Source organism: Mustela nivalis (assembly GCF_964662115.1).
Source record: "Mustela nivalis genome assembly, chromosome: 6".
Taxonomy (NCBI): Eukaryota; Metazoa; Chordata; class Mammalia; order Carnivora; family Mustelidae; genus Mustela; species Mustela nivalis.
The window spans coordinates 42526228-42538576 of record NC_139025.1 but is presented as its reverse complement, the minus strand read 5'-3'; the positions used below and the strand labels follow the sequence as shown (position 1 = coordinate 42538576).

Genomic DNA, 12349 nt, shown 5'->3' with positions numbered 1-12349 from the left:
CATTTAATAATTATTCGTAAGGGCTATTCATCTATTCTGGTTGACTGTCATTTTCAGTATAATAACATACACACTAGACTTCTTAAACTTGTGTTCTGTATTTCACTTTCTGTACCATTTTATGCAAACAGAATATACTCAAGTTGAAGAAATATAATTTGCAGTGTTTTGGTGCATATTTGCAACTTCCAAACATTACCTAAATGTTGCCTTTTAGCTCATGTGGAACTGTAGAAAACTGTAAAGATTTTCCTTATTCAATGTTGGCTAAAGTTACTAATACACAAAGTTCTGATACTGCTCCCTAAAATTTTACCATGTGCACATGAAAAACATCTTACATATTGATAATCTCTTTTGAGTCATAAATTGTGAATATAATTTTGTAGTGGCCACAAATATAAAAAATTCTTTAAAAACTGGAATACAAAGAATGCAAGGAATGCATAACGGTTTATAAAAAAAACCATTTTTTTCTTAGAGAAAGATAATCAGTTTAGGTTAAATTTCTAATCTTAGCTATAAAATACTTTTCTGCTAAAAAAGGAAGTGAGAAGACCTATGCTATAAAAAATAAGGAACATCTTAAAAACTTGAATAGAAATAATTTATAAAATTAAGTACAGATATCCTAAAGATGTAAAAATGGAGTGAAATAAAAAAACAACTGCAGGGAATTTGTTTATTAAAGCATTAATGTTAACACTTCTAAGTATTCACTTACGAGTTTTCTTTGTCACTGCCTTGGTCAATGGACATAACGGAAAATATTGCACAAAACTCAAGCATGGAAATAATAATTAACAAAATATCTTTGCAACATGTATAGGCTTTACATTTTAAAAATTAATCCAAACAAAATAATTTGAAGCACTTCTCTGATTCGGAAGTCTTAAAATGTTTCTCATATGTTTTATTTAAGTTTTTTTTTTGTTTTGTTTTTGTTTTTTTTTTTTTTACAAATTGACACTGTGTACAAAGAGTTCAAATGGCCAGTAAAACTACTGCTTTAAAATTGTTGGCTTTAAGTAACAGAGGTATAATTTGAATTCACATCAGAGCTTTCTAAAATGGCAATAGTACAAGCATATGACTTTTTCTAGTATCCAAAATCTGTTCTGGCTTCCCTTGGCTAAGGAATAGAAAACTAGACAGCCTTCTAAAACTGCCACGATTTCCTGAAATGCTTTGATAAAAGTTGGCATACTTTGTTTCTCTTCCTTACATTGGTAACACTGGGCTAAACAGAAAATGAAAAATATTCAGTCAATAGTAATTTAAACAGTAACTAGTGCTGTACCTGGAAGTTTTGGTAAAATTGATGACCATTCAGAAACATAGTCTTAATAGAAAAGTAGTTTGTCAAAATTAGGCCAAAAATCTTCTTAAAGGGAAAAAAAATGCCAAGAATGAGCTGAACATTAAAGTTTATCTGTTCCTAGATGATTACGAAAAACACAAAGGAAGCTGAAACACTACATATAGATAAGAATGAATTCTTACAGAGCAAGTTTATAGAAATTGTAGAGTAATAGCCTTTCTACATTTCCACTTGATGTTTAAAATTTTATAAGTGATTTATTATGTCACCACATTAAGCCAATCCAATCAATTCCAATCAGTAAGAACTGCTTCAGAAATACCTTGAAAAAGATAATGACAGAAACTATAGATTCGAAAAGCAACCAATTTTTACAAAGCTCATCTCCAGATGTAGAATATGTAACGCTATCAATTCCTGGTTCTCCTTAAAATAGATTACTTATGTTAGCCATCCCATCAAATTCCAGTTTAGCATTAAGAAAGAAATCTTAAAGGACTGTACTGTTGCTAAACACTGTCAATATTTCTCATATTCACCGTTTAGACTATACCTCATTTTATTTCCCTTATAATATTAAAATAATGAATAAATAGGGTCCTTCAGTTAAGGTCCTCCACCTTATCTTAAGTGAAATATAAAATAAGGCAGACTTATTAATTTCTTGCTAGCATTGGCTTAAAATCCGTTTACAAAATAAGAAATAGTAAACTTTAAGGTGTTTTTTTTTTTTTTACCCAGAAAGCAGATGTATCCTGATCCACACCTAGTATCTACATAAAACATTTCATCATTTTAGTTTAGTCTGTAACAGTTTTCTTGGAATATTATTATACCTCAGAAAAAAATCCAATTAACCAACTACAGAAATTATGTTCAATTACTAACCTTTTGAAAGAGGCAAAAGTTCAATAGGAAAACCTAAAATAACTTGTTTAACAATTACCAAGTGCTGCAAAGGTCATTAAAAATTGGTAAATAATAAATGCAGTTTTGTTGTATTTTACCATTAATGCAAAATAGGATGGTGAAACTTCCCAATAGAATGTGTTAAAGAATATCAACTGGAACACTGATAACATCACATTTGTCTTCTGACACCAACATTTTCCAGGATGAAAACAGTGACATGTAGTTTCACAGAATATGAAATTTAGAATCTGAAATTTGTAAGTTCAAGAACAGAATTAAAACTCAACTTAAGGGGAAAAAACAAAATATGGCCAGTAGTGTCCAAATTTCAAATAAAATCTCAAGGGTAAGTATGGCTGCTGTTTCTCCAAACAGTCATTTTTCCATAAAATGTTGGCTGTGTCATAAGAAGTCTCCTGTGCTTTCTATCAACCAAGGCCTGCTGAAGTACAACACGTTTTCCTTGCATATTCAACCTCAGCTGAAATGTCGAGCAAGGCGGGCAGATCTATAGTCAGCACGAAGTTGTACAAAGGAGTGAAGAATGTTCTTGTCCAGATTAGCAAGTTGTTCTCCTGAGCAGACTTGCTTTAAATTATCTGGGGCAACTACCAGAAGATTGCAAAGTGCATGCAGAGTATCAAAAAGCTGTAATACCAGTGGAATCTGAATTGAAATAAGAGAAGAAAAAAAAACATTGACACAAAACAATTTTTAGTTTTATAATTATTTTATAAATTTTTCTCATTTACATACTGTTAAGACTTACTAACGTGGGAGGATTCAATATTAAAAACTATAAAAACTCCTGAAATTGTTAAAACCTAAATATTTTAGACATTAAATAAACTTGGTATAATCTTTTTGAAAAGATCCATGCCAATTTCCTTCAACAGTTGTCATTTATACTTCTATGGATTAGAATTAGTTACCATTAATATAGCACTTTTCTTAAATAATTTAAGCCTTAAGGAAAACTGATTTCACAGAGATATACATGAAGAAAGAACTTATTTTCCTGATGTGTGATATATACACAGCATTGGTTATGGAAGTCACCAATGTCATTTGGACTGTTGAACTGAAATATGGCCTTGTCTAAAATACAGCACAGAGCAAAAATGTGTTAAGACTGAAACTATGATTAGAACATTACTCTTTCAATTAGGAAATGTTAGATCTGTCTCACTACAGTATCAACAAGTTTTAAACTTTTCAGTAGTGATTACAAGTCAGCATGCATTTTTAATGGTCTGACTTATGTTCTTGAGCCTATTTACAAACTTATGTTCTTGAGCCTATTTATAAAATTTACAAGTTTTATATTTGTGAATACATACCTTGAAGTCTTTGGCACACTTCCTATATTCAGCTACATCACAAATTGCTAACATGCCACCCCCACAACTGTACGAATATTGTTGAAGATGCTCATAAATAAGTCGATGAAAACGTACTCCAAGTTCCATCAAAACTGTATCCACATTCTTCCCATCCATGGAATTTTTAATCTTTTCCACTTGCTTTCTTACATAAGCACAGACTTTAACACAGGCCTGTAAAATTTTTTCTACACTTATTACATAGAAATGTGTATCAGCTTAGCTAATAAGAAAATACATACAGTGTCTCATTAATCTCTAAGTATAAAAGAAAAAAACTTAGAGCGCAGTAAGACACATCAATGAAAATGTTAATGAAAATCTTATATATAGATCTTCTTACTAGTATACTGAATTATTTTACTCACATTAGTGTATTGAATCAAAACATTGTTTTCATCCTCTGGCTTAAAATCTGTTTTCTTTTGTTCTGCAGTCAAGATATGCTTCATCTGTCCAATCATACAATTTAATGTCCTAAAGAATTAAGAACACCATGCATTTTATCCATTTATTTTAAATTTCCTTTAATTTATATTATTTATACTAAATTAAATTATTTAACTTCAGAGCACCATAAAATTATTTACTATCGGTAGACTTTAGATTTAAAAAAAAATAAATTCTAGGCCTTGCTATAAATGAACTCTTGGTTTTATTAGCTTCCTGCTCTTGCCCAATACTTTAATTATGGTAGTCTTAAAGATGTGAGAAACGTGTCACTAACTTACTTCCTTAACAACCATATATAGAGGGGCACCTGGGTGGCTCAGTTGTTAAGTGTCTGCCTTTGGCTCAGGGCATGATTCCAGGGTTCTGGGATCGAGCTCCACATTGAGCTGGCTCCCTGCTCAGTGGGAAGCCTGCTTCTCCCTTTCTCACTCCTGCTTGTGTTCCCTCTCTCGTTGTATCTCTCTCTGTCAAATAAATAAATAAAATCTTAAAAAAAAAAAAAACCAAACCACCATATATAGAGACTGGTTAGGAAGAGGGGACGATAGAGGATTTAAGACAAATGGCCAATGTTTGGAAGAATTGGTGAGAAGAATAGGAGTTTCACAGTCTAAGGATAAGCAGGAAGCTGAACAAATGGTACTAACGATTCAGTGGGGAAATGAGAACATGGGTTTACGGCAGCACCGATAACGTTCAAGTTATGTGTTACTATCCCAACAGCGGTCAGCCATCTAGTTATGGGAATAAAAGAGACTGCACTGATCTAAAACCTTGGATCTGCAATAAGATAGGTAAGGTTAATGGAAACAGATTTTATGGTAATTATAAGGGACTAATTTAAGAGATGGATCAAACAACCAAAGCATAAAAATAAAGAAAGAAAAGGATAGTAGATTGGCAAAATATAAATATATTAAGGGCTTGAGTTTCTGCTGAGGTCAGAAAGCAGGTTATGGAGTTGGAAGAACAGGAGATTGTGAGCAACGAGTGGGATATTCAAGTTTGAGGTTTTTGTTACCAATGATAATGAGGTCTAGTAGGATATGAGATTAAGTAGCTAAAGTAAAGATGATCAAGAAAATGAATGGGTCACACACATGGAAGTAGAAGTAACCTAAAATTTAAGGTTAAAAGAAAAACTGTAAGCCAGATGCCCAAACCCTCAATAAATGCAGGAGATTAACATAAATGATTGAGAGACACAGCAATAAGAGAAGATGATGTGAGTTTTAAAAGCAAGGGGGTTCTGACCTAACACCTATAGATGGATACTGGTCTGAAAATATCAGAAGGTAACAGATGAATGCTCTGCTCACCTCTTGGCCCCATGGTACATGGGTAAAATATGAGAAGTTCACATTCATGAGACCACTACAGAATACTGTGCCTTCAATTCATCAACTAGTGCAAAGACTCTGAGATTAAGGCTCATACAGAAAAATATTAAGAAGACGCCAAGAAAATACATCTTTCCTGTATCTCTGAAATTTTAACATATCTAACCTCCCCATGTCCCTAGCATACACTAAATGCTTGAAGTGGTAACTATCATCATTAATATATGCCTACCACATCATCTCGAGAAAAGAGACCCACTGCTCTACAATATTAATAAGGTGATTAACTACAAAAAAAGTTACAAAAAATGTTTGAATACAGAATATGTATTTACTTAATGAAATTTACAGAAAATTAAAGCATTTCAGATAATAAGCCTGAAAACTCTAAATGAAAATAAAATCCTCTATGTTACATACCATTTTTAAGGAGTTTGGACAGAGAGAGGGAAAGAGGAAGAGGAGGAGAAAGTGGTGGCCTATAAAAATGGTTTTCAATTGAATCTAGTTTAAAAGCATACCTAAACATACTGAAAAACATTTTCAGGTTGCATTTGTAATGGTATTCTTACAAGAGAAAAAGGGGGCTACTAGCTGGCTCAGTTGGTGGAGCATATGACTCTTGGTCTTAGGGTTGTGAGTTTGAGCCCCACGTTGGGTGTGGACTTTAAAATAACATCTTAAAGGAATGCCTGGGTTGCTCAGTCAGTTAAACACCTGACTCTTGATTTTAGTTCAAGTCATGAACTCAGAGTCATGGGATTGAGCCCTGTGTCTGGCTCTATGCTGAGCAGGGAGTCTGCTTGAGATTCTCTTTCCCCCAGAGCTCTCTTTTCTCTAAAATCAATAAATAAATCTTTTTTAAAAATCTTAAAGAAATTAATTAAAAATAAACATAAAAAACATAAAAGGTAAAACTAACAACTTACCTATCAATGCCATTATCCAATTTCGTCTCCATTTGTTCAATTATTTCTTTTTTCTTCTGAAGGCATTCAGATAACTTAGGAGAAGAGCTATTAAATGTTTAAAGGGAAAAAAAATCATATTAGCAGCCTTATAAAAGTTTTTCATATGCACATGTGTATTGTTATAAACATTTATAAATACACATGTATTGTTTTAATTTGTTCACAAACCCAAGAAGCACGTTACATAGTAATTGCTATGCCCAATTTAATACTAGGAAATTAAGTAGTATTACTATGCCTAACAGTCACACTAGGAAAAATTAACCAGTTATATGAGAAGGAAGAGGAAGGTTTAGATTTGTTACTTTCATGTAAGAGAAGATATCCCTTAAGAATATAAATATATGTGATTTTGAAATTTTGGGATTATTTGGTTCCTTTTTAATTAAATATTTAGATTAACAGTAAAACAAAAATGAACAAACCCCAAAGGCTATTACCAGAGTCTTAAGAATATAATAAATTATACTAATTAAAATTTGGAAACTAATAGCCAATCCAGTTGTATTTAGCTTTCCTATATTATGAAAACAAATTTGACAATCACATTTGCCTTCTGAATGCCATCTAAATGTCAAAAACCACCTAAACTATTAAGGAATATGCAACCCTAATAGTCATGTGAATTTTGCACCAAAAGGCATTACAGCTCTTAAAATAGTACATTTCCTTTTAAAGTGTGATTCAGGGATCACAAGTTATCTTTATCTTTGAGATTGTTTATGAACTCATTTCTTGGGATATCAATGTGTACAATAAAATGTTTAAAATTTTATCTTTTGGGGTACTTGGGTGACTCAGTTGGTTGGGCAACTGCCTTCGGCTCAAGTCATACTCCTAGAGTCCCAGGATAGAGTCCTGAGTTGGACTCCCTGCTCAGTGGGGAGTCTGCTTCTCCCTCTAACCCTTCCCCTTCTTGTGCTCTCTCTCTCTCATTCTCTCTCTAATAAATAAAATAAACAAATAAAATAAAATTTTATCTTTTACATACATTTTTCCTCTTCTTAAAAAATATTTTTCCTCTTTAATAATAGTACACATACAAATTTTTTAAGGCATGTTCATGTGCGTATACTCTACAATATTTAATCCTCACATACTTTAGAAGTTCACATAAACTGATAGGAAGATATAAACCAAATCTTATTTAATGCCTTATTAAAATCTGTCCAATTAATCTTATGAAATTTTTGCTGTGTACCTGTATACATATAGCATTATAATTGTCACTGAAATACCAAGAAAAATCAATTTGACTAACCTTATTAGTGGCATAAGGTGATCATTAAACTGCTTGTCAAAAAGATGAAAAATAGTATTGGCCTGTTGCACAACATCCAAAAAATAGAGATTTGCATTCCTAGAATCTGAAGAGGGAATTCCTAAAATTGGAAGGCATGTACGTGTTAGAATCATACTTGAAGAAATTCATCTTGGCAACAGAAAAAAGAACGTGGCATAATAAATAAAAGTAAATCCCATTTTAATAAATCAGCAATGATTTTTGTGGAAAGAAGAGTAAAATTAAGCTCAATAACTTAATGAAGTGAATCTAAAATTTTTACATGAAAAATTTCACCATCTACCCAGTCTTCATTATTTGCTGAGATAAACCAAAAAATAAATCAATAAATGAATCATTTTGAACTGTATCTTCTCCTTTCCTTTCTCATTCTCATGTCTAGTGGTTCCACATTAGCCATGCATACATTTCCACCATTTTTCTTTTAATAAGTCCTCATTATCTCTGGTAACAGTTAAAATAATTTTTTATTAGTTTCTTGGGTTCAAATCACTCTTACCTGCTATGTATTGTTGCCAGAGTAACATACTTAAAGTTACACATTTTACTCATCTTGCTCTCCATTATTTCCTCAAAAATATTCAAAGTTTCCTCACTGTCTACAAAATAAATTCTTCATTTTCAGCAGGATACTCAGCCAACTCAATATGCTAACTCCAAAAGAAAGCTGACCTCTCCAGACTTCAATTTCCTCTTTTTTGTAAAAGAGCAATAGATAAATTCTAAGGTCCATTCTAACCTTAGATGTTTATGTTTCTAGCTAAAATTAAAAGGCATAGTGGGTTTGGGAAAATATTCACATATGAGAAAATGAAATTAATAACTACAATTCTTTATAGGATGATGATTTTTTTCAAAGTTTTAAAAGTGAAAACAAAGATGTTTCATTTTCCCATAAAAGTCAAAATCACCAACTGATAAGAAAATTAAAGGCTCCAACAAAAACTTACAAGGGAAAATCCTTACTATTAACAAAAGATATTAAAATTAAGGTAGTTATTTATGTATGTTTTTAACCACTGAAGTTTTTAAAGGAGTATTCAATGTTATGCAGAAGAACAGGTACAACCATATATACCAACAGCAGTGTAAATTAGTGTAAAAAAACACTTTTGGAAAATTCTATATGTATAGAAATTTTTAAAAATTGGTAATACACCTTGTGTTGTTTTTTTTTTCCCCATTTTTTAAAAGTAAACCCTAGCCCCTATATGGGGCTCAAACTCATAACCTAGAGATCAAGAGTTGCATGCTCTACAAAACTGAGCCAGCCACCTCCAGTAACACACTTTGATCTGCTAAAATAATTCAAAATAAGGAAAACACTTTAAGCTCTACAATGTTCACTGCAGCATTATTTATATTACCAAAATGCTGAAAAAAATCCAATATGTCTAGTAATAGGAGATAGTTAACTTCATTTAACTTTATAATATATATATATATATATATATATACATATATACACACACACACACATACACACATGACAAAATTTTGAACTATCATTAGAAATAACAGTAATTGCTAATTAAATGGCTACATGGAAGAAAACTTACAAATTATGAGACATTTTCATCCTACCAGTAAATTTTCTAAGCCTTTCCAAATCGTGAATATAGCTACTAAAATGAAGATATTAGATTTCCACATGAACTAAATAACCATATGGATTCAAATTATTGTTACTTTTTTCATTATCTCTTTCAATTTTCTTAGTATCTTTGAGGTATTATTATCCCAATACAAACTGCCACATTAAGTCATTTGCAAATGGCAAATGTTAAACACCTGATGTCAAGAGTCCGCTATAATTGGGGTGCCTGGCTGGCTCAGTTAGAAAAGCATGTGGCTCTTGATCTTGGGGGTCATGAGTTTGAGCCCCACACTGGGTATTGAGACTACTTAAGAAAATAAATAAACTTAAAAAAAAAAAAAGTCCACTGTAATAAGTTTAAAAAAGAAGCAGGATAAAAATGCTTCACAAGTTTACTGAATTATGGGTAATTTTGCTTCAGTGTTAAAAAAAACTTTTTAAAGGATGTGATATACAATCAACAAACATTTTTGAGCATCTACTATTTGCTAAGGACTAGATAATAATGGTGAATAAGGCAGATAAAATTCCTAGCCAGGGGCACCTGGGTGGCTCAGTGGATTGGGCCTCTGCCTTTGGCTCAGGTCATGATCTCAGGGTCTTGGGATCGAGTCCTGCATCGGGCTCTCTGCTCGGCGGGGAGCCTGCTTCCCTCTCTCTCTCTGTGCCTGCCTCTCTGTCTACTTGTGATCTCTGTCTGTCAAATAAATAAATAAAAGCCTTAAAAAAAAAGATTCCTATCCAGAAGAGCATATACGCTGTTCTCTTAAAATACTTTCTCCAAATACTCCATTTAACTCTTTTACACCATTCAGCTCTCTGGTTCATACATCTCCTTGGAGAGGCATTATCTAACCTACCTCTCTAAAAAAGTCCTTTGCTCCTGAATTCCTCCTCCCACCTCCCCAACACTTCTCACTATCTTTTACTCAGTTTTTTCTTCATTGCACTTTCTAGTCATTTATCTATCTTATCTAAGAATGAAAGCTCCATGAGTACAGAAGTAGGCACTTAAAAGGTATGTGTTAATGAATGAATTCTGGCAAATGGAGGCAGACATCAACAGATAAAAATTTCATTGTGATAAGTGTTATGAAAAACACTAATTGAGTGATGAAATAATGAGTAACTAGGCTGAGACTAGAGGGTTATCTTAGTTAGGGTAATCCACAAAACCTTTTTTAAGAAGATGATATCTTAGTTGAGATTAGAGGTTGAAATGTTGGGCATGAGAAGAGCTAAAGGAAAAGGAATTGGGAAATAGGGGGAAAGCCTGAATCAGGGGAAAAAAAAAAAAAAAAAAAAGAATGAGGGCCAGAGAGGCTGATGGCTAAGGTAGTGAGAAGAAGTACAATATGAGAAGTGGATGTACACATAAGAAGATGACAGATCAAAAGCCATGTTTTTGTAAAGTTTGTTATTCTTTTCCCCCTAAAAGTACCAGTAAATTCCTAAAGGGTCTTAAACAAAGAAATGATAATCAAACTGACTGTTAACATGGAGTCAGTCATGTGGAGAAGTGAGAAGACACAGAAAGACCAGGTAGGAGTAGATAAAGATGATGGTATTTAAATTAGGGTGGTATCCGTAGAACTTGAGAAAAGTAGATGAATTCAAGTTATTTCTGAAGTATACTGATAGAATTTGCTGATAGACTGGCTATCAGGATTGATGAAAAGGAAGAATTACGGCAACTCCAATGTTTGGGGCCTGCGCAACTAGTAAATAGTAATGCTTTTTAAGGACATGGGGAAGAATGAGAGTGGACCAGGTTTAAATGGAAGACGAGAGAGTTTCTTTCAGTAGGAATATGTTAAATTTGAGATGCACACTGAACAGGTGGAAAGTTCAAGGAGGAAACTGAACTAATGTGGCTGGAATTTAGGAAAGAAATCATTATTATCCTATTAATACCAGTAAACCCAAAAGAATCTATTACTTTCCAGGCTTATTTTGGAATATTTTCCTTTCTAAACTTCACATTACTCAATTGTTTCAACCAGAACTGTTTTCACCTTCAGTTCTGCTCCTCTGATATTTTATAACTTAAGCACTGTACCTCATTCTGTATACACACACTATAGTGACTTATGTAGCTTACCCTGTCCGCTTGATGTAAGTAATGTGAGAGAACTGTGTCTTTGTGTAACTTTCTGCACCTGACAAGTTCTTGCATTACAGATGCTCAAAAAGCATTATTCATTGCATTGAACTGAATTTGACACATATATAGTGTTGAATATATACAACACATTATGTGTATAGTTAAGCATGATCAAGGAATTTAACACAAAGTATAATACAAATAAATATACTTACCAGCAAGTCCTGTTTCCAAAGCATAATCAATATGTTCAATACATAAAAATTCCACAAGAATGGTAAAAATTCTAAAGGCATTCCTTGGTAAATCAGAAGGATCAGAGAGCTTCAAAAACAAAAACCAAATACATCACTCCTCCAGTCTTTTTAAAAAGTGCTTTTGTTTTTTTAAAGCAATCAACTTTGTATAAGATATAGCCAGTATTCAGGTATCAAAACAATTACTTATGCCTCTTCCTCTCCACTCCCAATGCCTTGCTCACATACACTGACACATAGTTACAATGCTCCATATTTACATACAATTCTCCTGGCTTACATCAATGTTTTTCTCACCTGGGTTGCAATCCATTAGTGGATTGTGACAACAAAGAAAAAGGGAAGCAATGAGATAATCAACCGGAAATAAAGTATAAGGTACATATTAAAGCCAATATAGTTTTATGAAATAAATACACACAAAAACATCATATACATACACATACATGTAACAAATGTCCACTGACTGCTATGTAAAATCCATTTCTTGTGGGTTGTTGTCAAAGAAGTTTCAGAGTCACCAACTTTAAAAAAAGCTACTCTAGCAAAACTCAGAATAAAAAGGATACTTTATTCTATTGAGGGGTAGGAATAGGGAAATCAGTAACAAATTCACTATAAAATATGACAGGCTCAAAGCCCAGCTTCATCACCCCTAAGATATTACTTAACCCCCAACAGGCCTTAATTTCTTCATCTGTAAGGTGGA

The 12349-nt window shown here is 32.7% G+C and overlaps 1 protein-coding gene across 1 annotated transcript in view; it reads right to left on the bottom strand.

Moving 5' to 3' along the window:
* Window positions 1-668: 668 nt before the first annotated feature.
* EXOC5 (exocyst complex component 5) overlaps window positions 669-12349 on the bottom strand; it is a 63383-nt gene continuing 51702 nt past the window's right edge. Inside the window, exons 13-18 of the mRNA XM_082735077.1 lie at window positions 11599-11707; window positions 7641-7761; window positions 6338-6424; window positions 3984-4092; window positions 3574-3789; window positions 669-2899 (exon numbers count right to left, since the gene is read on the bottom strand). Of these exons, the coding sequence (XP_082591203.1) occupies window positions 2711-2899; window positions 3574-3789; window positions 3984-4092; window positions 6338-6424; window positions 7641-7761; window positions 11599-11707 (831 nt within the window). The 3' untranslated portion in view covers window positions 669-2710. The remainder of the gene's footprint in view (window positions 2900-3573; window positions 3790-3983; window positions 4093-6337; window positions 6425-7640; window positions 7762-11598; window positions 11708-12349) is intronic.